The sequence below is a fragment of the Diplotaxodon limnothrissa genome, linkage group LG17 (genome assembly GCF_057381915.1).
Source record: "Diplotaxodon limnothrissa isolate DT_005_m linkage group LG17, D_limnothrissa_male_GT1.1, whole genome shotgun sequence".
In the NCBI taxonomy this organism is placed as follows: domain Eukaryota; kingdom Metazoa; phylum Chordata; class Actinopteri; order Cichliformes; family Cichlidae; genus Diplotaxodon; species Diplotaxodon limnothrissa.
Window position 1 is genome coordinate 6,459,202 of NC_140612.1, and position 26,267 is coordinate 6,485,468.

General features: G+C 40.5%; 1 protein-coding gene across 1 annotated transcript in view; it reads right to left on the reverse strand.

Annotated features, from left to right (window-relative positions):
- cachd1 (cache domain containing 1) overlaps positions 1 to 26,267 on the reverse strand; it is a 110,997-nt gene that overhangs the window by 19,062 nt on the left and 65,668 nt on the right. The window contains exons 5-18 of the mRNA XM_085375651.1: positions 23,047 to 23,173; positions 20,426 to 20,570; positions 20,119 to 20,332; positions 19,881 to 20,030; positions 16,317 to 16,586; positions 15,285 to 15,434; positions 12,224 to 12,347; positions 12,015 to 12,132; positions 3,953 to 4,121; positions 3,718 to 3,860; positions 2,764 to 2,945; positions 1,870 to 1,980; positions 759 to 881; positions 46 to 145 (exon numbers count right to left, since the gene is read on the reverse strand). Of these exons, the coding sequence (XP_085231777.1) occupies positions 46 to 145; positions 759 to 881; positions 1,870 to 1,980; positions 2,764 to 2,945; positions 3,718 to 3,860; positions 3,953 to 4,121; positions 12,015 to 12,132; positions 12,224 to 12,347; positions 15,285 to 15,434; positions 16,317 to 16,586; positions 19,881 to 20,030; positions 20,119 to 20,332; positions 20,426 to 20,570; positions 23,047 to 23,173 (2,126 nt within the window). The remainder of the gene's footprint in view (positions 1 to 45; positions 146 to 758; positions 882 to 1,869; positions 1,981 to 2,763; positions 2,946 to 3,717; positions 3,861 to 3,952; positions 4,122 to 12,014; positions 12,133 to 12,223; positions 12,348 to 15,284; positions 15,435 to 16,316; positions 16,587 to 19,880; positions 20,031 to 20,118; positions 20,333 to 20,425; positions 20,571 to 23,046; positions 23,174 to 26,267) is intronic.

Below are 26,267 nucleotides of genomic sequence, written 5' to 3' on the forward strand. Positions count from 1 at the left end.
TCTATCCATTCCTATTTCCATGTTAACTTGTGTTTGTGCATTTACCTTGTGTGTGATGTGCTGTTGCTCTGCTGGGGCATGACCTTTGGGGTCAATGAGAGTCGGGTGAGCAACCAGGTACCCTCTGTCCTCCATTATGAAGCACCTAAAATAAAAATGAATAAAACTGGCAGTCAGGATCAACTTAATGAATTCATCAATTTAGTCGGTACTTCGTCAGAACATTGCCATTACTGAGGTTTTCCTTCAGAACATTTAATTGCTATTTCTATATTGTATTCCTAGTCTATATAACACAGCTCTGTTCTTCTCCCCACTGTCCCTTGTGTGTTTTTCCAAATCATGCCCTCTTGGTTCCAGGGGCTGATCCTGTTTTTTATGACCCATAAACACCAACAGAGTGAGCATGACAGAAGAAGCAAGAGAAAGTGGAGAAAGACAGAACGAAGAAGTGAGGGTTGGTGGGGGAGGCAGGTGTGGAAGAAGATAGATGAAGAAAAGAACAGACATAAAAGCTGGGGAAAGTATGTAGAACAGAGGCAGGAGCAACACTACAACTCCAGCAGGAATGTTGTGATAATCAGCTTATGTCTTCCTCTGGCTTTCTTTATTCTTCACGCACAGCCGGCGAGTTTAATTCTTGCTCAGCTGAACAGAAATTTAGCTCCCTCACACAGAAACTGACACTGAAAAGAGAAAGGAAAAACTTGCATAGAGAAGAGAAAAGAAGGGAGCCGCACAATCCATCCTCTTTTTACCTGATCTTATTGCCTTTGTCCTGGTTGCAGATGGGCACCAGGTCCAGGAGGACCTTGTAGAAGTAGCGAAGGGTGAAGTCTATACCCATCACTGCAACAGCGTAGCCAGGTGCCATTTGAGAGCTACGAATAGACAAAAATACACAGAGAAAAAAGGCATTTAGTGGGGTTTGAAATTCTGTGGAAAGGGAAAACAAAATCTGGAAAAAGTCCGTCTTCAGGATACTTGGCTTCCTACTAAGGATCCCTACTTTTCTATAGACCTTTTAAACACACAAAACAAGAAAAAAAACATAACGCACTGCTTGATCTCCTGAAATCAGTGTTTACTGTAGACTGTATATTATGCTTACTGAGGCGAGAGTACAACAGCACTAATCCGGCCTTATCTCGCACACACTGACGAGGAATGTTTGTGTATGCTAAACACTTGCACGGACTGTGGTAAACAGCTCTTTTACTGCTGCAAGCGGCACTGTGGCTATCGCGGTGATTTGCATTTGAAGCTCACTGAACTCGAAACAAATACTTTGAGTTCAACCACCGCTGCAGCCCTTTGAAGTCTCTAAGCCTAGGCCTGATTCTACAAAATATTCTGCAGTCAGTTCTGTGATAACTGGCCAAAGGAAATGGTGGAACACTCGATATATTATTTGGCTTTTCCTTTTTTTGTACCACCGGAAGTTGGTTGCACTATGCTGACTTGGCTGAGGGCACTCTGAAAGAAAAGACACTTGAAGACAATTGTGACTAAGCCCAGACCATTTGGTTACAGGATGTCATCTCGCTTGGAAAACAACCCTATAGCACAGAATGGTCAATGGGCTCCTTAAGTTTCCCTCAGATTACTTCCTGCCTTCAGAGATAGTGCAGTCTGGCTAAGCTGACTTCTGGGCCGAGAGCCTAGCTGCCCACAATGATTGTTCTGACTCATACCAACAGTGAGTCTGCTCTCCAATATCTAATAAAAAGAGCTGGCAATTTTTACTTGACTTTTGCTCTGGTGCAGTAAAATATAACACATTCTGCGTTTAACCCCCCACCCACCCACACCCCTGAAAAAAAACAAACAAACAAACAAAAAAACCCCAAACATAACCAGTGCTCCCACCTGGAGGCATGGATGGTGTGGCTGATTGTGACAACGTATCCGGCCCCGCCCACATCCAGGTACGGCCCCGTGAAGGTGATGAGGCCAGGGTTAGCCACAGCATGCTGGTACCTACGCAAAACAGCACACAGTCATTGGGATACAACATGAAGTGATTCTTTTGCAGTTCCCAACGATAACTCAACTCAACTGTGGCCATTGAAGGAAATGCTACAGGAAACACTGTTCTTATGGGTTCTAAGGGGAAAAGTCATCAACACAAGATCTGCTGCAGTGATTGTGAGATTCAAATAGCTTCAGAATCCCTAAACTTACATCATCTGGGAGCTGGGAGAGACATTTGCAGTCTCTTTGGTCTCTCAGTCAGATGCAAGCAAGTACATTTTGTTTTAGGCCTGTTTTTCACTAATGGAGAACCAATTAACATCACTGTTGACAGGAAATGCACCTTTCTAATAGCAAAACCTAATCTTTCAATGTCCACTAACTGAATAAAAAACAAAAAAGGTTAAGACACGAAAAGACAATACTCAAGACTTCAAAAAGAAAATCCAAACAAAAAAAACAAAAAACAAGGACATCAACACAGGGAATGTCCATCTTTTATGTACAGTCTGATACATAAATGGCCTGATTTGGGGAAAAGAAAACACTTGACCTTTTTTTTCATAGATCTTACTTTAATGTTTCAATAATGAAAAAAAACCCTAAAATTCTACATTTTGTAAACGTACTAGGCTTATTAATATTGGAAAACATTATCTGACACACACACACACACACACACACACACACTTCTATCTCATACTTCCTTTCTGCTCCCTAAAAACACATGCACACACATGCCTTCAGCTCTTTTCTCCTCCTCTTCACACCCTCCAAAGTAACCCTCACCATTGTCTGCGGGTTGGGTCGAAGGCTTTGTCCATCAGAGATCCTGGGTAAATCCGGAGCACCCCACTGGGCGTTGCTATGTAACGGCGCACAATGTAGCAGTTGAGGCTACTCATTTCCATTAGTGTCATCCACTCATCCGTAACATGACTAGTTGCCATAACCTCGTTCCTGACAGAGGACTATAGAGAGGAAAGTATAAAGGAAGAGAGAGATGGACAGTGAGGGGCAGGCAAGGAGAGGAGGAAAAAGTGCTGGACTGGTGAAAATTTCATTTGGGTTCGTCTTGAATGCAAAGTGAATAAAAACTCTTGGCAATTTGGATTTCAGTCAGCCCATAAGGAAAACAGAACTACAGCTAATTTTAAAGGCACCCTCCTATGATGTGCCTAAACCTGAAAATATTCATCCCATCTCTGCTCAGGAGTGTTAGAATAGTGGTCACAAGGCCAGAACAAAGCTTAGAAAACCACCATTTAGTGATTAATGCAACTTGATTAGGCCTGAAGCCCTGAAAAATCACATCCCACTTTCAGACAAGCTTCTAAGTTTGAAAGGGGTGATGAGGTCACTGGAGGGGGTCTTTAAGACTAGCCTGGGAATCAGCGTTGGGACTGGGGCCTGGGAGTTCAAACTCAAACTCCCCCCAGGACAGGAATGCACACAGAATGCCAAAATCCATGCGGGAGTTTTGTCCCCTGTTTTAAAGATGCAGCACATCGATTTACATGTTTTAGTTATAGTCCCAGTGTAAGAAGCCTGACAATATGTTTAAGAGTGTGCGTACTGGCAGGTATGGCACTTTGTGAATGCGTGTCACTCGACTGCAAGGCTGGCTGTTTGTAACAGTAAATGACCGACTGAGAACCTTCACAGACACAGCGGTAAATGACATTCAGTCCGTCCTTCAGTATGAACTGTCTGTGTGTTCTCAGGCTTTTTGTCCTCAGGTACCTTGAGGCCTGGGTTGGCTATGAGCCTGGTGTTATCACTCAGGTAGGCAGTGTAGTGCTCCACCATACGCTTTGTTTCTGGCTGACTGAGATGCTCATAGGGTGAAGAAAAACTACCAGCTGCCAACATCACAGTTGGGGACTCTGAGAAAGAAACAGAAAGAGGGACAATCAGAGATGATAATCAGTGTTTTTACTTGAATTATCACATTAGTCCAGCTCTGTGCTCTTCCTACCAACGGTGGCAAGCTGTTTAAAGTGCAGACAGGAGCTGGGCTGACCCAACAGGTCCAAACGATGATAGAGCAGCTTGGAGCTGGGAGCTGTGTTCAGGTTTTTCAGCTGCTTCACTGGAATCTCGGGCTGAATGTACACAATGCACAGGATGAACGACGTGTCCTGAACCTAGAGAACAAGCCAAGGAGAGAAGGGAGCTTAACTTTAAATTAGAAAAAAAAAAACAGATTAAGGCAACAGTATTCCAAATAATTCTTTTAAAATCATATTTTCAAACTTCCCTAAGCTTTCTCTGGCTTTCAGTCCTAAGCTTCTTCATCCCGCCCAAGAATTAAATTGTCATTGTTCCCAAATATGAAGTTTAAAGCAATGCAGTTTTAATAAGTACTAAATAAATAGGAGTAAATAGGAAATGTGTCTGCTACTACTGTCAGCCTTTAATTAAAATTAATACTAACTGGAAGTGCTTATTTTTGTTAAACTGTGCAACAAGTGCTCGCTAATGTGTTGGTAAGAGTGGGCAAAAAAATGAATGCCTGATTGCACTTAAGATGATCCATTCACTGTTGTTTTTCATGGGGCTGAAAGGAAAATCCGGAGTATTTGATGCTCCAAGCTCCAAACAATGCCACAGACTGCAGAGAGAAGGATGTACTCACTGCACTTTCTCGAATCGGACATAATATCCGACGCTCGTCTTTTGCGGCCTCGTGAGCTGACCAAAGGGAATATGGTGTCACATCTTTAATAGACTGAAGTCTAGCAGTGGTTGAGATTCTGACAGCACCCATATATACCAGCTCTGTTTTCTGTGTTTCCCATCAGTTGCCACTGCCAGAGATTTATGGGCAGCACACAAACAAATGCGCCCGCTTTAGCAACCGGCTCTAAAGGAATCCCACACAAGGCTAAGCCTGCTCTCATGATCCCCTCCCCTCCCTCCCAAATAAATGATGCAGCACACTCAAATGTACAGTAGACAGTTTTCAGAACCACCCAGGAGATTTATGATTCAAATTAGAGCAAACATGAATAATGATACAATCCAAAAAGGGGCCCTCGTGGACATATTATTTGCACAGCAAAAAACAGATTGTTTGGAGGGAAGAGACAAAAATAAATATATTAAAAAAATATTTTCTGTTTTCCTTTTTTCTGCCTCTGGAAAGCTCGTTTAGAAAAAAATGGAGACTGCTGCCAAACTCATGGCAAAGGTGACGTGTTGGAGCTCTAATGCCTGAAGAAAAATAAATAAATGTCAAAACCTTTTTAAAAAGCCTAAAGTGGGGACTTCCGGTTGAGCTTTGATGGAGTAGGACGCGAGTCTGGGAGCTCCCGCCGATTTCGATTAAATTGTTATTTATTCGCGCGTTTTGGCCGTATTTTCAGTCCTGTTTTGGTTTGTCTTGTTGAGAAGTTTTACTCGGGCCGGCGTAAAATGGCAGCAAAAAATGTTAAAACCCGCAGTACTATTCAGACACAACTGAGGCCTAGTTTGCAAACCGCGACCACACCCTCGAGTGAGCCGTCGTCTCCTGCAAAGCCCCCCACATGTCAAGCTAATCCTGATATTGAGGCTCTCAAGGTCGAGTTGCTGGCTTCGCTGAGGAAAGATATCGCCGACATCTTTAAAAAGGAACTTCAGGATACTCTGGGTGATGCTTTGTCTACCATTAAGTTCGACCTGCAGGCGGTGAAGACGCAGCTGGCGATCGATAAAGCTGCAAATGACGCTACCATGTCTGAGCTAAAAGGTACGGTGAAGGAGATGGAGCACGCACTTACTGTCTGCTCTGATGATATAGCTGAGATGAAAAACACTATCAAGGGTCTCACAGCTCATGTAGCCAAGCTGGAAAGTAAGTGTGAAGATTTGGAGTCCAGATCGCGGCGCAACAATGTTAGGATAGTGGGAGTACCGGAGGGCCCTGACACGTGCACCACTGCCGCCGTAGCTTCCTTGCTAAAAGAAGCATTTGATCTGGGGAAGGAGCCGCTTTTGGATCGTTCGCACAGGACCCTCCAACCCGCACCTAAGCCTGGCGACCGTCCACGAGCCATTGTATGCAGGTTTCATTACCACACTGACTGTGTCGACATTTTACGACATGCTAGAGAACGCCGACAGATTAAAGTTGGAGATCGGACCATCTCAGTCTTCCCCGACTACACCGCCAGGGTGGCACGGGCTCGTGCTGCATTCAACACGGTCAGGCAGCAACTCCGTGGCATTGACGGTGTTCGGTATGGCCTGCTTCATCCAGCGCGACTCCGCATCACATATAAGGGTGTCGAGAAGGACTTTGTTTCGGCAGAGGAGGCCAGTGATTATGTCAAAACTTTGATTTCTGGGTGAGCCTCGTTAGCTCCTCAGTTTGATACTGTAATGCTGCTAAGGGTTCACGGTCTCCTTAGGTTTAACGCCACCTGTGCATTGTTTTCTTAGGCCATTGTGCTGGTTATTGTACTGTTGGTGTGCTGGTTCCTTTTATTTTCATTGTTATTTATTGAAACTGGATCATATAATATACTCTTGAACTTCGGACCAGTCCGGCACAATCTTCTCCAAGCTTGCTGCATTGATTTGCATAGGACTGAGTTGTTTTTCGTTTCTGTTAAATTTTTATTTATTTATTTTTTTGTTTGGTTGTTTTTGTTTTAATTGTTTATCTATTTATGTATGTTGTTTTTGTTTTTTGTTTTTTTAAATTTTATGCACTTTCGGTGATTTGTTGGAAAGTTCTCCTTCTGAGGAAGTCATATTTTGTACTGTGAGATCTTTTTTTGGTTGGTTGGTTTCCTTTTTATTTTTTCCCTTTTTAAAAAAAACATGTTTACTGTTACGCGCACACTGTTATGCTGTAGAGAGTTGGTGAGAGGTTATTTTTCCCTCTCTCGCTTTTATTTTTATTTAGACAACAATTAGTCCAGTCACTTCGGTGAATCATTTTTGCTACTTTGGGGGTACACTGCTGTCTCCTTTGTTCTGTTCTGTGGAGACTTGGGGGTGTATTTGTGTTCAGGGTTGGGTTGGGGGGGGGGGCTGTCCCATTTCGGCTCTTCATGGCCACTGGCATTTTGGTTTGGTCTTTTTCCTCTTCCTTTTTGTAAATGGTTAATGGAAATATAGACCCCAGCATTGCTGGGTCAGGTATGCCTCTTAGATTCATTAGTTGGAATATCAGAGGTATGGGTAACCCTGTTAAGAGATCTAAGGTTTTTACTCACTTGAAACGTCTAAATTCTGACATAGCATTTTTACAGGAGACTCATCTTCGCATTAAGGATCATTATAGGTTATATTGCCCTTGGGTAGGTCAGGTCTTTCACTCAAATTTTAATTCGAAGGCTAGAGGAGTGGCCATTCTCATTAATAAGAAAGTTCAATTCACTTTGACCAATGTTGTCGCTGATAGGAACGGTAGATACATCATTGTTGCTGGTACCCTAATGCAGAAAAAGGTTTTGTTGGTAAATGTATATGCCCCGAATTTTGATGATGCTGAATTCGCTAATAGATTGCTGAGTAACATCCCCTTTCTGAATACACATTTGCTTATCCTTGGTGGTGATCTGAATTGTGTTTTTGATCCAATTTTGGATCGATCTAGTCCTCGTAATTTGACTCAATCATCTATGTCTAAAACATTCTCAGATTTTATGAAACAGAATGATCTTGTTGATCCATGGAGATTTCGCAACCCTTCAATCAAAAAATTTTCATTCTTCTCTCAGGTCCACCAGTCTTATTCCAGGATTGATTATTTTTTCATCGACAGAACTCTTAATTCATGTGTTAATTCTTCCGACTATTCTGGTATTGTAATATCTGATCATTCTCCTCTGCTATTGGATGTTCATCTTTCTACCCATAAACGTAGCCCTCCACTTTGGAGATTTAACTCTCTCCTTCTGGCGGATAAAGAATTTTGTGAATTTATTTCAGGCTCTATTGAGGAGTTCTTGTCCTTCAATCAGGATGATTCTGTCTCATATTCTCTGCTATGGGAGACTCTTAAATGCTACCTGAGAGGTCAAGTTATTTCTTACTCTGTCCGTGCTAATAAAAAGATTAATGCCAGGCTTAAAGAACTTATAGCTGCAATTAGTAACCTTGATCAAAGTTATACACTGAACCCTTCTCCAGAATTACTGAAGCAGCGCCTTGATTTGCAAGCAGAATTTGATCTTATGTCAACCAAAGAGGCTGAGCACTTATTACTACGCAGTCGTGGCTCATATTACGAATATGGTGACAAGGCTAGTCGCTTGTTGGCACATCAGTTACGACGTCAGGCCTCCTCGCGTGTGATCCCCATTATTAAACACTCTGATGACAATATTACTACAGATCCCTTGGAAATTAATTCTACCTTTAAAACATTTTACTCTTTGTTGTACAGGTCCGAATTTCCCACGGATAAAGCTAAAATGAATGCATTTCTTCATAATCTTTCAAACCCTGTTATTGGTGCTAATGATGCGGGGCAATTGGACTCCCCATTATCTGTTGAAGAAGTATTAAAAGCTATTACAGCTATGCAGTCTAATAAAGCCCCGGGCCCGGATGGGTTTCCAATTGAATTCTATAAAACATTTATTGGTAAATTGGCACCATTGCTTTTGTCTGTGTTTAACGAATCCTTGGAAACCGGTTCATTACCACCTACTTTCACACAAGCAACCATAGCGCTCCTTCTCAAAAATGACAAGGACCCAACCTCCTGTGGTTCCTACAGGCCATTATCTCTGCTTAATGCCGATGCAAAGGTATTGGCTAAAGTAATTTCATCTCGCCTTGAGGATGTGCTTCCTCGAATTATATCTGAAGAGCAGAATGGCTTTATAAAGGGACGGCAATTGTTTTTTAATACCCGTACACTCTTTAATGTTATTTACTCAAAGCGTCTATCTGAACTTCCTGAACTTGTGATTTCTTTAGATGCTAAAAAGGCTTTCGATAGGGTGGAGTGGGAGTACTTGTTTGCAGTTTTAGAGAAATTTGGTTTTGGTGATAAATTTATTTCCTGGATTCGGCTTCTTTATTCGTCCCCTAAAGCCAGTGTTCATACTAATGATGTTTACTCTGATTATTTTGCGCTGGGTCGTGGTTGTCGTCAAGGTTGCCCTTTGTCTCCCTTACTCTTTGCCATTGCCATCGAGCCTCTGTCTATTACATTGCGATCTTCTTCTGTATTCAGGGGAATCATCCGTAATGGAATTACACATAAAGTATCATTGTATGCGGATGACTTGTTATTATATATGACTGACCCCGCATGCTCCATCCCTGCTGTTTTAAGTATTCTGGAGAACTTCAGTTCGTTTTCAGGTTATAAATTGAATTTGGGGAAAAGTGAGTGTTTTCCTGTTAATACGGCAGCACGTCAACTTCAACAGTCCGATCTACCCTTTCGTCTCAGTCCGTCTGGGTTTAAGTACTTAGGGATTAACGTGACTCGCTCTCTAGCTGGCCTTAAATCAGCAAATTTGTCTCCTCTTATATCTAGGGTCACATCTGATATTCAAAGATGGGGTAATCTCCCCCTTTCTTTAATCGGTAAGATTAACGTTGTTAAAATGAACATCTTACCAAAATTTTTATTTTTATTTCAGTCAATTCCCTTATTTTTGCCGAAACATTTTTTTGTTTCACTGGACAAGATTATTGGTTCTTTCATTTGGGGAGGGAAGCCACCTAGGGTCTCTAAAACTTTGCTGCAGCGATGCAGATTTAGTGGAGGACTTGCATTACCTAATTTTTTAGTCTATTACTGGGCCGCTCACATCCATAAACTTTGCTACTGGCTAAAATCTTCTGGTTCCTCGTGGTGTAAATTGGAGCTATCATCATGTAAGGGCTCTTCTTTACCGGCTTTGCTCTATTCCTCTTTACCCGTGAGACCCTCTCTGTACACTGATAATCAGTTGGTTCTTAACACACTCAAAATCTGGTTTCAGTTTAGACGTCACTTTAATTTTGTAATGCCGTCTTCCTCGGGTCCTCTAAGCGAAAACCATTTGTTTCCCCCTTCACTTTTGGACTCGACATTTTCAGTGTGGTGTGACAAGGGTATAAAACAGTTCAAACATTTATATGTGGATGGTGTTTTCGATAGTTTTCCCAACTTGTCTTCTCGTTACAATCTCCCTGTTACCCATTTGTTTCGCTATTTTCAAATTCGAAATTTTGTTGCTAAGTGTTTCCCAAATTTCCCCTCTTTACCTCCAGAACAGCAGTGGGAAACTCATCACAGAGGAACCATTTCGAAACTCTATGATGCTATTCTGTCTTTTAGTAACCACTCTAATGTTAAGCTTAAGCGTACATGGGAAGAAGAACTGGGATTTCGAATACATGAGGAGTCTTGGGAACGGGCTATAACGAGGATACGATCTTCCACCTCCTGTGCTCGTCTTGGACTTATTCAATTTAAGGTCATACACAGGGTGCATTTCTCTAAGTCTAGACTTTCTGAATTGTATCCAGAAGTGGAAAATAAATGTGATAAATGCCATGGTTCTCCTTGTCACCTTAGCCACATGTTTTTTCTGTGCCCTGAGCTACAAGGTTTCTGGACAAGGTATTTTGCTATTATGTCAACTGTTCTTGGGGTAACTCTTCATCCTTGTCCTCTGATTGCTGTGTTTGGGATTCCTGCTCGCTCACTTACACTTGATTCCACACAAAGGGATATTATAGCCTTCACATCCCTATTAGCGAGACGTCTAATATTGTTGCATTGGAAGTCTGCTAAGTATCCTACTATTTCCCGGTGGCTTAAAGATGTCATGTTTTTTTTAAAACTTGAAAAAATTAAATATACGTTGAGAGGTTGCACAGCCAAATTTTTTCACAAGTGGCAACCCTTTATCTCTTATTTTGCTAGTCTAGAGGTATTGCCTGTTTAAATCTACTTTTGTTACTGTTATATTCCTCTAATATGTTTGATGGTTGTGTTGATCTGTGTGGGACTGGGGGGGGCGTTGTGTTTTGTTTTTTTTGTTGTTTTTTTCATATATATATATATATATATATATATATATATATATATATATATATATATATATATATATATATATATATGTATATATATATATATATATATATATATATATATATATATATATGTTAATTTACTTAGGAAAATTAAGAAAGGTTGATTGTATTTCGGTAACTGCAAGTACTGTTTTCTTTTTTCAATAAAAATATTTTCAAAAAAAAAAAAAGCCTAAAGTGAAATGTCTAAAATTAAGTGTGATATTTCTGCTCCTGCCAAAAAAATAATAATAAACAAATTGACATGTCAAAAAGCAAAAAGACTCGCGTGAGGCATGATATTATTGCTGTGCAGTTCCCCATCTGTTCTTTTAACATGACACTTAAGGGCCTTGTGGGAAACGTGGATCCGAGGGGACAAACGAATTTCCCAGAGGAACCCACCCGAGGGATTAATAAAGTTCTATCTAATCTAATCTAATCTAATCTAAACAGTTTCTGAGAGCTCTTGGTTTCATTCAGACGAGCTCGTTTAAGGTGGGGCCGGTGGAGGTTTGGTGAAGACAAAGGCTGGGAGCATAATTTCTATGCTGCTTTAACACAATGAGAATGATAAAGAGCTTTGGACCGCAACGGGAGAGACGGGGAGAAAGTAAATGAAATCTTCAGTGCACCAACCATAATAATGGCTCATTGGCCCAGAGCACTGACTGACTGTGTAAGCTTCCCTTTTGGGAGGCACAATCATTTTGCCTACACTCACTCTGTCCTACTGCCATTGCTCTGAAAGTACTATCCTCTTGTTCAATGTTGCATTTACATATTTCTTTCCCCTCTGGCAAGGTTCGAATATACACAGAGTAAAATGAAAGGGTCTGAAAAATAACAAGACTTCTTCTATATTTGGATGAAATAGCATTTAAACATAAACACGTCTTTTTTTGGGTGTGTGGTTGCAGATGTAAAAGAGTGAGCTGAAGTTTATTGTGGAAACTAAATGTCACCAGTGACCAGGGGGCATTTGTTTAGCGTTTTTTTACCTTATCCTTTGGGGAACCTACCAGTTTCCAGGCATAGCTGACATTGTACGCATCCTTGCTGTTATCCCTGAGACGGTTGGTGTGCCAGGACAGAGAGGAGTTAAGGGGCACTTCAATGATCTGACTGCCCAAAGGGAGACTGCAAAAACAAAAAGCCACATAGTATAGTGCATATCTATCCACCCATGGCTTTGTTTTGTTTTTAAATTCATGCAATTGTCCTTTCTTACCTGAGGATGTTCTGCCGGACGGCAGGGAACCCTGGGATGTTCTCATAATGGATAATATCTGTGTGCAGAGGAGGCTCTGTCATCAGGTAGGGCCGTGTCAGAGAGGGGTGCATGAGGGTGTAGCCTGAGAAATTAAACAACCAGTTTGCAGTTACATTACACAAAAGCACAGACCAACACAGTAAAGCAGGATCTGAATATATAATTAGAAATAAATACTGCAGCGTTAGTAACGATACTGTTATTACTCAGCGTTAAGTCATACTTTTTGCCAAATTAATGTGCAAATCATAGCCTAGATTTTCTTTCCATTTCACAAAACAATGGATGCTTAGACTTTACAGCAGGGATCAAACCAGGGTTGATTCTAAAGATGCGGCCTTCCTGGAAGTAGCTATGTTAATTTCCTTGACTAATAATTTTTATCACAGATGTCGTCAACAACCAATTTTCTCCTGATGAAAACAAGACGACAGCTAAATAAAAACTCATGCACGAGCACAAAAACGATGACGCAATGGACTGACACGGTCTTCAAGGAATAAAATCTAGATGAAAATGTTCTGGAGCGACGAGATCCAATCAGAATTAATTAAGCTGTGTAAAGAGGCAGGACAGGTTTGGATGCGATCCAATCAGAAGTTATCTCTTTCTGCAGCAAGGTCAGACGCACATAATTTAATCAGATGCTGACAAACGGACTGGGTGAAGGGGACACTCCCATGCTCCCAGTTTCTCATGAAAATGTGACAAAATGTGAACGCTTGAGAGAAAGAGAAAAGTCCACATATGGACACATTTTGCATTTGATGTCAAGGAAAATAAGATGCTTTGCAAACCGTGTGGTACAACTTTCACAGGTAAAAACACGTCAAACCTCAACTAGAATTAAAAGAATTTTGATGTCTAAATTATGACTAAACTAAATGACATTTTAGTCAAAAGTTTGCTGTCAACATTAACACTGGTATTTAGCTGTCAATGCATGAGGGAAACATGATTTATAAAAGGCTATTAAATGCCAGGAAGACTGAAGTCCTCGCCTGTGCCCCTGATATTTATAAACCAGTAAAAATGCTACAGTTTGGGATTCCAGGTGAATCTGGAAACTTGTTTCCATTTATAAAGTAAATACACTCTGAATAAATAAATTATGATATCAAGTAAACTATAGTAAGGCCACCTCCTCCGAGGCTTAATAGAGGAACAATCCAAGACTTTAAAGTTAGGAAAGGATCATTTCTGCTGGTTAGGAGAAGGAGACGTCTTTAGTTACTTGTCACACTTTAAAACTTGAAGCACAGCCTTTACCAACATCTTAAATTTCCCTTGTGCAAAATTACAGCATCTAGCCTTGAAAATTGCCCTAGTGGCAAACAGTACTTTGTGGTACTGTGATAAACGGCTCTTAAGAAGCAGTAATCATTCTGGGAGAGACAATAAGCCGTTTTATATGTGCTGGTGCGAAAGGCCTAAAAAAACAAAATCTTGGAGTTTTGTGTTTGTGAGTATTGTATATTTACTGAAAGAGAGTGCAGTGCGTAATTTTAAGATTCACAATTGTGCACTGCGACAACTACAGTGCATACAGTATATACGCACTTCTATTAAATCCATTTTAGAAGCAGACTTGTATACTGGTAAACACATTCTCCCATATGAGAACGTGTAGCAATATTTTAAATGTACTAATCTGTTTTCAGCTCTGTACTCCTGGAGCTTTTTGTCAGCTGCATGTTTACTTTAAACGTATTTACCTAAACTCTAATTGGCAGCAGATGATTTGAATGCCAGCTAATAACTTTAATGGGACTCATTTGTCAGCGTTTACAGAGTTGGAGCACTAATAACCACAGCACAGTAATAACTTGTATTTTGATGGGATATTTATTACAATAACAGACATTTTAGATGAGGGGGGCAAAAAAGAGACTCACTGAAAAGCACTCAATTCCCAGAACTGCCAAAAAGCTAATTATTGCTAGCTAATTAATAGTAATAGTAAGAAATATGCTGAACATGTTCACATGCTTTCCCTCAGCTCTCTCGAATTATTACTCTGCCTACGACTCACTCTTTTTAAGCTCCTGAAGCAAAAAAAACAAACAAAAAAACCACACAAAAAACAACACTTAAGCTATTTTTATTTCTAATAAAAGTGCCTCCACACCCACTTCTATAGGTTAAGAGTTTAGGTTAAATTCAGTTGTACTTGGGCATATTCATGTTATTTATTTATTGCCACCAACATATTTAAAACATATTAAAAACAAATTTTTCTAAAGCCTGATTTTTATTCTTCATGTTTTCAGCTTGTCAGGAAGACAAACTCTTCATCAAATATTCCTTGGTGTAAGTAAAAGGTATCACTTCTAATGCCATTTTGCCATCTAGCAAAACGGTGACTGTTAAATGTCATTTCTGTCCAGGCCCACAGAGCACAACCTAGCCATTTCACAGCACCAGTAATTGAGTCAGAACCCCCTCAGCCGAGGCCAAGACAAACCAAGACCGGACATGAGCGCTATTTGTAATGTGGCGTGGCAATCCACTGAGGCATGGTTCGACAAAGTGAAATGCCAAAGGAATGCCAGTGCTACCTACAAGACGCCAGCTAGCCTAATAAAGCGTAATGCCTGTGGAGGAAGCTGAGACACAAAATGAAGTGTAATTCCATTTAGAAGCAAATAAACAACAAAGTGTGCTTATTTAAAAAACTGACTAGTTTCCTGATTGATATTTGCTGTGCAGGCGAGGCCAAGCAAAAGTGGCAATGTGACACTTGGATTTGCTCCGCTGCGTTTAGCACTACCTGGGAAAACTGTTATTACTGCACACGAAGAGAAAACGAGTCGAGAAGAGATTTGAGGCGGACCACAACAAAAAAGTCTGGCTGTAGGTAATCCTGCCGATTCTTCTGCGATCATGAAAAGACACGTGTGTGTGTGTGTGTGTGTGTGTGTGTGTGTGTGTGAGTGAGTGAGTGAGAGAGTGACAGAAAGAGACTGGTTTCTGATGAAAAGGTTTGCACTAAGCTGATTACCACCTCTGTGTGACTCACCTTTGTTGTCAATAAGGAAGGTGTATGACGCGAGCGAGTCTTGATAGTATGTAACATCCTCCAAGATGTACGCCAAGTTCACATCCACCCCAACCACTCCCAGGAGCTGGTTACCAAAATAACACGGCCGGCTCACAGTCATAATAAACCCTGAGGAAAGTACAGGCAACTATGTAAGGTTCACTTCAGGTTTAAGCTTGCCACACTAAGCGCTTTTATGAATGGGTGTAAATAGGTGAATGAGGCGTGTTGTATAAAGCACCTATAAAGTCCTCCAGGAGAGCAGAAAAGCTCTGTATAAGAACCAGTCCACTTATCATTTATATAGTGTGTCAAATCACAGCTGCCTCAAGGCGCTTTATATTGTACTTTATATAGTAAATAACATTAAATAATACAGAGCGTACAATAATACAAGATGATCAACGTCTGTAGAGTTTAGCTAGCTGCTCGGCACTGTATTGGCACACGGCACTGAATTGGATAACAACTTAAACTTAGTTATAGCACTTACAGAAAGACATCTACTGCATTTGCATTTTTTACCCACTGCTTTTTAATCCATTATTGCACATTTAAATATGCCATATGACAGAACAAAATCTAGAGTGTGATTAAAGTGGTGGCTGGACTGTTTTACATTTTGAGAAGTTGAGGCTAATAAAAGATTAAATGTGGTGTTGATGCCGTCAAAAAGGTCTCAACTGACCTAAATGTGAGGATTTCAAAGCTAATCAGGAATTAGAGTAACTCAACATGATATTACTTCCTCGTGATAAGTATGGTATCACAATGCAGGGATTTTGTAATAATCCGCACAATGCATTTATCTTTTAATTATATTTACTCACTGCACTGTCATATTAATTTTGTTGCAATAGTGTGTGCCCATATAATGACGTGTTCCTTTTTTTGCCTTATTTACTTATTTACCACTACCATGAGGGTTGACAAAGCAATGGCTGCCAGTTGTGGTTCAGCATCAGTTCAGTATGAAGTTTCCTTTGGTGCAGTTCGGGCCACACTACTCACCATCTCCCATCGGGTCGGTGTAGGGTAGGCTGAAGCGAGCCAGGTCAATCATGCGATTGGGCAGATTGATGTAAAAACGCCCCACTGTCGTTTCCAGGTTGCTCAGTTGGTTCAGCACCATCATGCTGCCCTTCACCACCGGCATTACTGAAGCTCCTGCTGACCCAGACGAGCGGTCTCGGTCAGATGTTCGGTCAACGCCGTACTTCAATGAGTTCTGCTCGGCGAGGTCCCTCAGGAAGGCCAGCTCCTTCAGGCCTGTAATTCCCTCTGCAAGAGGAGGGAGCGGTGTAGAATATGAGCGTAAAAAAAAAAAGAGTAGACTCGATGACGGAATTTGTTTGATTTAATCAAGCAGGGATATTAGGAACAAATCCATAGCAGATGGTTTGGCTACAGGACTGTTGGACAGGGTAATTGTGCAAATCAAAAGAGCAGGGAGTGGTTGAAGCGGAGCTAAAAAGAGTAAATAGTTCTTCACTAAAGAGTGCATGACTCAAATTCCTATTATAAAAAGGCAACCCACTCTTCTTCATGTCCCTACGAGCAACAAGACAATTCCTTGAAGGAGTAGGAGAAGAAGTCACATCCTTTCCACCAAACGGTCAGTTAATTCAAAACAATTTCAAGTTCAATTTTTAGCGCAATGAATCTTCTGGTCATCAGCAATGAGCTTGCGTCATCTGGATCATAACTAACACTGCCATCAAAATTTCAAACTGATTTGCCATCACCAGCGAGCCCCAACTTGTGATCCTGTTACAAGGACTCCAGTCACCCCAGCCATAAACTGTTCAGACTGCTTCCATCAGGAAGGAGGTTCTGCAGCATCCGGTCCCGTACCAGCAGACTGAGAGACAGCTTTTTCCATCAGGCCATCAGACTGCTGAACACGTCATAGACACCTCAGCTTCACTACTGGAACTTCAACATTATGCACTCCACACTGTATATAAATGCCACTTGTTTTGCACATATTCAACTCTGTATATTTTATATATTTTATTATTATTATTATTATTTTATTTTATTTTTTTACTATTTAATTTGTAAAAATGTGTATACACACACACACACACACACACACACACAGGAAAATATTTAGTATACACATCCAGAAATGCATACACTATTATATATTGTACATATATTTATTAGTTTCAGGTTGGCCATTCTTGTATTTTGCTCGTTTGTGTTGTTGTGTTTGCACATCTCTGTTGCTTGTGGGGCTCGCACACAAGAATTTCACTCGCATGTGCTGTGCCAGTGTGCCTGCACATGTGATGTGACAATAAAAAGTGATTTGATTTATTTGATTTGATTTGATCTCTATAAGCTTTTACCTGTACAGTCCCATGTATCTGCCAAGCCCAGCTGTCATCTGTCAAGCTCAGAGATTGTGACATAAACGAATCCCTCATTGCTTTAAAGAAAATATACAATTGAGACCTTAATGCACACTTCAGACCATCTTTCCAAGCCTCATAAGGTCATTTAGACGAGGACGAATAACTGTGGCTGGCCCTGACAGCTGTGACATGGAACATTTGGCATCTGACAACCTATTGGGAAGGATAGAGCAAGTATCCAATCGCTGAATGGATTACAGCAGAATTCCTTTTTAATGCCAGGGCTCTGCTCCTGTGATCATTACACTGGGCCTGACAAGGGAGCCAATGCAGCCACGGGTGGCAGTTTCAACCAGAGTGGATTTTTTATCCACTTGTATCTGTTCACTTTAACCTGTGAGGGAAAAATGTTTGCAATCCATCATTCTTTTCACCTCCTTTGTTTGGTGTGACTGCTATGACCTGACATTAACAAGCTTTTTCATTCAATCTGACACAGGCCTGCACGAGAAAAAAAAAATGAAATGGTAGATGTGCACCATATACCAACTTGCAAAATCAATGCTCCTTTATGTTTCTACCACTACCAAGAGTACCTTTAAACAGCCTAATATTAGAAGAAATTGAGTTTACTGCAAGATAATTCTGTGAAATCAACACTAATGTGCAACAGTAATGTCCCCCTCAGTTCCCATTTCTTTATAGCTTGGTTTCTTGTAATAATCCTTTGAAAGTTATCTTGACCAATAGTTCCAGTAGGTTTCCAGGCCAGATTCCCTTGTTTTGTTTTTTTTAAATGCCAAAGATACCACATTTTGACAAGCATAAAATAATACTTTTGAAGAGCAAAGTGACTCCTGACTACAACTCAAGAACTGTCATATCATATGGAAAGCATCTGAATGGGAATGGCTTCATTTTTTTAGTATGACAATGATCCATAACAGCAATAAAAGCATACTGGGATAGAAAAAAAAAGAAAAAAAAGAATGGAACCAGTAATAGTAATATCAGTAATCAGTCATGGGTTGGCCTCTCCAGACTCCAAAGAGCAATAAATGTCCTTCAAAAAGCCTGGAGAACTTCTCCTGAAGAGTACTTCTCAGGAATAGAACAATAATAAATGATTATATGATGTATTTTCATGTATGTTTGCACGTGTCAATGAACTGGTTTTCACAGCAAAACAAACAAATGAGGGGTGACTCAAGACTTGCATGGTACTGTACTGTGAACTCACTTGTGGGTCTAAAATCAGGTAATGGCTAAAAATATCTCATATATCAGTGTATTAGTTGGTTAGTAAAGAAGAAAAAGAAGTGTATTCTCTGTTTTGCATGACTAAGGTTTACTTCCCCCCCCCCGATCAGAAAATATGGCGAGCGGTTTATTTTTAAATAGTGCAACTGTTAGATAGCATCAACATGTCCAGTGGAGATTCGAAACCATATTCTAGCTGACAAGACAGTGTTTTGGTCAGAGTATCAGACATTGTTTTGGTAACAGAGGTGGACAACAGAGACAAACACAGGAGACTGCTGATCTCCTTGAACAATCAGCACTTCACATTTGGCAGGGGATGCAGGAAATCAGACTCCCACAGCAGGCCTTTCAGCTGTGTGCAGCAGCATCAGCAACAATACAAATGTTTTTTCTGAATATGCAATGCTAATAAACTCAGAGGAGGATAGATTTCTGCATCCTTTTCATCATCTCCCTTTAAAGAGCCAAGGTCCTCTGTCAGTCACACAGAGAGTGAACAGCACGCTCTTTGAAGTCTCACTCTCTCTGCTCTTAGATGTACCTCATTTCCATTTCTCGATGCAAAAATAATTTGTATTAATGGTGGATTAAAGCAAGCGCAGCAGACACGGGTGTACGTGTGATGCAGAGGGAGACGGGAATTAGGAGGCAGATGGAAGGACAAGGACAAATTTAGAGGAAAAGGAAGCGTACTTACTGCACAGGCAGGCACAAACACAGAAAACAAAAAGCCTTTGAGGTTTTAAAAGCACCTCTCTAACCTTCAGTCCCAGCAAAGCGAAAGGAATGAAGCACCAGATCAAGAAGTGTAGAGAAAAAAAATACACGTCCAGAGGTACGGTAAATAGAAAAACTGAATTTCATTAACTGTGTCGAATAGTTCCTTATAACAGAAAACCTGACTAAATTAAATGTAAACATTCAGGTGAAAAATAATAAAGTTTTCACCCACCATTCATGAGAGCGTACGTGAGGATCATGACAGAGTTGTTGAGGTGCCGGTTCTCCTGCCGGACCACACTGAGCGTGGCTCTCTTCACCAGCTCCGATGATTCTCGAGACGTGACGCCAGATGACAGGTAAATGATCACCATGTCTGTGGCTGATACACAAACGCACGTTTGCTACTATCAAACTCAGTGATGAAAACATGCTAAATCTACATTAGTGTCTTCTTATCTGAGACTTACTGCTCTGTTTGTTGTGACTGGTGGTGTTTCGAAGCAGCTGGAAGGCCTTCTCGAAGCCAGCTGCATGCTGCGTGGCTCCATCAGACGCCTTGACGTTCGACACAAAGGTGCTCATCTTCCTTTTCGTCTCGCTGGTGGCTGGAGACAGCAGACTTTTGTAACACTGGTCTAGAGAGCAGGAGCGAACGGTCTCTGCCACCGAAAGTACGGAGATCTGGGAAGGAGCAAAAGGGCCATCAAACCAAGAATGATAAGAGATGTAAATACAGATGCCTGATAATGAAGAAAAGCGTCCCCTTTCACAAACCTTGTCATGCTCATCTATGGCATTCAGGATAACAAGCGCTGAGTCCTTGGCGATCTGAAGCTGGGTGTCAGTTATGGAGGCTCCGTGGTCGATCATAACCACAATGTGTTTAGACTGTGGACGCACTGCAGAAACGTACACAGGCCTGCGCAGGTACACACACAGATACACAAACGGGATATGGACAGATATATGTTTTAAATTATAAACATACTCTGTTGCCTAGCAGTTTCATAGTTTTAGAGGAAGTCTGGCACCTTCTTCACTCTATGCTGTCATTACAGAGTTGGTAACACTTTATAATACAGTCTGCAACTGTGACATAACTCCCCTGTAATTAAATGAAATTTCAATGAATTTTATTCAAAATTACAATTTAATGATATTCACCTACAAATAGTTAAAGGTAGATACACAGAAATAATAATACTGTAAGTAAATTTAGGCAGTACATAATTAATTGTAAGTAATGTGTAAGTAATTTTACATAGTGCATAACCTCTGGGTGCTTTACAGGAAAAGATACTGCAAGTAATTTTAAGTACTACGTTACTTTTGGGTAATTTTGCAGAAATGCAATAAGACATCCATCATACACATCACAGAATGAATAGTTTATGAAGATGTTAAAAAAATTAATGCCATAATACAGCCTGCAAGCCAAAATGCACATTGTATTAACATGTGAAATGGGATAATATTTATTTTCCTTCAAAATTAGGATGAAATTGCACAGTACTTGTATCATTTCTGTGTCCTTGCCTGTAAAATACCTAAACTTAGGCAACATTCTATATTACTCATGTACTATATGAAATTACTTATACATTACATACAAATTATGAAAACTAATTATAGTATAATTATTTTTTGTTTCTTGCACACACCTGATTCGTTACCCTCTTACTCTAGTGTACATATTTTTAAGTATTTGTAAGTAAATATAATTAATTTGCAATTTAAAATAAAATGCATCGAAAGTCTATTTAAATATAGGTGACTCACACTGTTAGTTGTGGACCATATTATTCAATTTTCAATTTTGTTATTTATATAGCACCAAATCACAACAACAGTTGCCTCAAAGCACTCTATATTGTAAGGGAAAGACCCTTCGATAATACAAAGCAAACAGAGAAAAGCCCAACAATCATGACCCCCTATGAGCAAGCCCTTTGGCAACAGTGGGAAAGAAAAACTCCCTTTTAACAGGAAGAAACCTCCAGCTGAACCAGGCTCAGGGAGGGGCGGCCATCCTCTGCGAGCGGTTGGAGATGAGGGGATTACACAGTGTTACCCAACCTGCAGCTATATAAAAAAGAATCATCCAAAAGTAAGGATGTTTGGTTAATAATGCTTGATTGTGGTTGGGGTTTGAAGAAATATGACAATATTTTGAAATCCAGCAATATGACCTGTCATCAACCTTCTCAAAACAAAAACACTTCATGTTTTTAAACTCAGTGAATAAGGACTAAGAGTCTAAGTCTCAACAAAACAAAACAGGATTTATTGTTTACATCTTACTTCCCCCCCTCTCCACACACCAACTGAATTTGTTTTGGAAAAGTGAGGCTACAGTTGTCTGACGACCTGCAGCATTTGCTATGGAAAATTGCACCTCTAAAGAACAACTACCACCGTGTGTGGCTGTTGTCGAGTAATGACATGTTTCTTTCAGAAGCAACTCAAGCAACATAGCGTGAAAGCATTGGTTTGGTCTTAAAATACTGCTTACTGCAGCTAAGTTTCCTAAAAAGTTGGGATACTGTGTCAAGTAAAGAAAAGAAAAGAAAAAGAAAGAAAAAAAGAACTAAATGTTTAATTAAAAATAGTACAAACACAGTATATCAAATGTTGAAGATTCGGCTGCATACCGCTCATTGATTTGGTGAGACTTGTCATTTGAGGTATCACTGTATGTGTTATGCTTGTATTATAAGCAGGTGGAGCTGCAGAACGGTGCAGACTGTAGGGGGTCAGTGGCTCTTTGTGTGTGGTCTGCTGGACAAAGCGACACTAACACGAGTGATGTACTCACAAAGCCTCATTCATACTTGAAGCAAGCCAAGCAACGTCATTTCTCCCATGGCTGCACGCCAAACTCACTGACTTGAACAGCAATGGGAGAAATAAACAACAACAACTCAAAAGGAATATTAAAAAGAAAACAGAGGCCAATGCGAAATGCACAAGGGAGCATGAGAGAGATGGCTTTCAGCAATGGGGTGGGGTGGGGGGCGGGGAGAAGGAGAAAAAAACCCCATAACATTGGAGGTGTGAAATTCCAGTAGGCTTTAGTGGTAAAGAGCCACATTCCTACCAATGGCATGTGTGGTCGGGGTGTATGAGGGCAGGATGCCATCAACATGCCCTCTAGGCCACCCCACACAGCAACTGGCAGAGGAGGAGGGACGGAAGGCGGGGAGGGGGGTGGAAGAGGGTGAGGAAGATGAAGGCAGGAATGAGCTGCCGAAGCATCACACTTGAACAATCTTTTCCATTATTATGTGTGACATTTGCTGACAAAGTGCAAGTTGTACCTATAATCTTATTTATTTACATTGAAAACAGCTGAAGTACAACAACACGTGTTATAAGCGACAGTGGCTGTTCTATACCTGCTGCGGTGCTCGTAGTTTCCTTTACAGTGGAACTTGTGGGCGGGGAAGACTGTGAAAATGCCCTCCTCCGAGCTGAAGTACTGCCACTTTATACCCGGGTTGGACTTCAGGTTGTCTGCCAACACTGCAATAGGGAGAGAGCGAGTGAGAACAAGGAAAAAGAAAAATACATTACTAAAGCTGAATGGGGCAAATGGGAAAATATGTAGTCAGAAAGTTCAGCATACTTGGAAGCTTTTCTTGTTTGGATTTGGCGTGCAAGTTGTGAGAAACACTACATATTTCAGGAGTGAGACTGCAAGTGAGTGACAAAGCATCTACATGAGAGATCAGCCCTAAAGAAATATGCTACATGATATGTTCATGCATCATTGCAGTGATGTTTTACATTTCAATAACACCTCAACGCCTGATGGCGATGATCATAAAGTGTTGCTGGTCATATTGTCCTGTCCATAGTTCATAAGACTGTATAGCTCTTCCAGGCACTGCATTAAAAATACATCTGACCTGATTTGACTTATAGTATCTCGCATGTTTAACACAATGAGACAGACATGTGCAGCTGCTACAACACAGGACAACATATCTAACAATGCCAGCGCTGTACAGGAGGGAGAGTAGACAGGAAATACTCTCCAGAGAACAACCCTGGATAATCTAAACCGCTGTTGCACGCCACTACCTCTCTCTCTCTCTCTCTCTCTCTATTACAGGCCTCATTAGATATATACATAACAGACAGAGAAATTCATAACAGATCAATAGGCAGGCTTGCTTACATCTTAACATATGACAAGGACAAATACATCTGTTTAGGCCTGGCTATACCATACACAACTGTGCCAGCATAAATTAATGAAGAACAATTTCAAATTGTTAAACTACTGGTTAAATTTCTTGTATTTGAACTCTGGCTTTTGTCTGAAATTAGAACTCTACTTATGTGATACAGTCTGCTAAACATAACCAAGAATCCTGGGACCGGTCACGTCAGATGGCTCCGCCCCTCCCTGAGCCTGGTTCTGCCGGAGGTTTCTTCCTGTTAAAAGGGAGTTTTTCCTTGTCACTGTCGCCAAAGTGCTTGCTCATAGGGGGTCATATGATTGTCGGGTTTTTCTCTGTATGTATTATTGTAGGGTGTACATTACAATATAAAGCACCTTGAGGCGACTGTTGTTGTGATTTGGCGCTGTATAAATAAAACTGATTTGAATTGAATAGAAAAACAGCTAAATTTGCCCCCTTTAGTCACGATTATACTCAATTATACTTACAGGGACAGCTGGAGTCATAATGTTCAAGGAGTCAATCCTGTTATGCTTCTTTTATACTTCTTGGGCACATGTGTACTCGATTCATTGTAATGTAAATTCTCAAAGGACGAGCCCGCGTTGTCAGGCAGACATGTGGACGCCTACAATTCCAATCGCACTCACTGTCGAACAGCAAACATTTATGCCACCCTGACCCAAGCGGAGCCTCACAGGCCTGTAAAGCATAGCTAAGGCTTCAGAGGCACTACTGACCTATTCACCAGCCTACTGTGATAACACTGTGTGAACTGTGATTATATTTTTAATCAGAAGAAATTAATACAAAATACTTTTTTTTTTTAAGAACATGCTAAAATTGGCTATTTGCATCATTACTAACCCACAATAATTATAAGGTTTTGGGGGGTGGGGGTGGGGGAAGTAAAAAGATACACATACTATTTTATATTTTATATATTTTATGTGAGCATATAAATAATATTAGCTGTTATTATACGTTAGCGGATATATTGTTAGCAAAATATTTTACTTCCTTAATGTCCTCACCAACCCTGAGAACTCCAGTATTGGACAGACTCTAGAAATAACAGCCAAATACAACCTCTGCAGAGGCCTGAAGCCTATTTGCTTAAAACTAACAGAGTGATTTTTTTTAAACTGGGTCACAAAGTCAACAGTATCTTCACAGAGACCCCATCACAAAGCCAACAACTTCCTTTCCACTGACTGCAACACAAAACGGCCTTTCACAATGAGGCGTGGGGTGGGGGGTGGGATGAAGCTAGTGAGACACAAATAGAAACTTTGGGTCCTTCGCAAGGCAAAAAACAGAGACAGAGAAGAAATAGACCGTAACCATCAAAGTAGGCTTCATTAAAATAATACAATGCAGCTGTTAAAACAGCCTTTGATTGATTAAAATACAGGAATGCAGACCAGCCGTGGTGAATCCAATCAGCCTCAGTGTGCCAAAGGAACTAACAATACTATTATAAATGAACAGTCCTCCTAGTGTACATCTACATTTGGCAGCAGACTGAAGGAAGTAAGTAACACAAATGGCCATTTTGAACAACTACTTTGGTTTTATTAGCCACGCAAGACTACAATCCTTTTTTTCTTTGTAAAGACTTTAGTCTTACTGGAGTGTTTACTTTTTTAGCAAGAAATAAAAAAAAATGATTGTGGTTTTGTTAGCAGCTCTACTTTCTCACCAGCCATTTTGCCATTTCGCTGACTAATTCTTGTTATTTGTAAGATTTTTTTCCATTACCTCAAATTGGATTTAAAATTACTTGTTAATTATAGCTACAGTCTTTCCCAGACATGCTAACTACCAGCCATTGCATGTCAGCTGGGTTTCTATGATCCCCAAAATGTGGTTCTTGGCTTGTGATCACATTAAATTAATCACCTGCTAAAGAGAACCTGTTTTGACCTTCTCCAACCTTCCAGATACATTACAAACCACAGTTGTTTTCCCTCCTCTAAGGGTGGGACGGAAAAAAAACCCCAAGCCAAATGTTCAACTAACGCTTAAACAAGTTACAGAAAACAGATAAATCAGAGAGCTGCTGTGAAACTGTCCAAGGGTCAAACATTATAAACTTCAACGCCAGGCTACATTTACTTTGCGAGGAACGTCTTTTTGGAGACATAGCAGGTTTGCCAATCATACAGTGGGGCAAAAAAGTATTTAGTCAGCCACCGATTGTGCAAGTTCCCCCACCTAAAATGATGACAGAGGTCAGTAATTTGCACCAGAGGTACACTTCAACTGTGAGAGACAGAATGTGAAAAAAAATCCATGAATTCACATGGTAGGATTTGTAAAGAATTTATTCGTAAATCAGGGTGGAAAATAAGTATTTGGTCAATAACAAAAATACAACTCAATACTTTGTAACATAACCTTTGTTGGCAATAACAGAGGTCAAACGT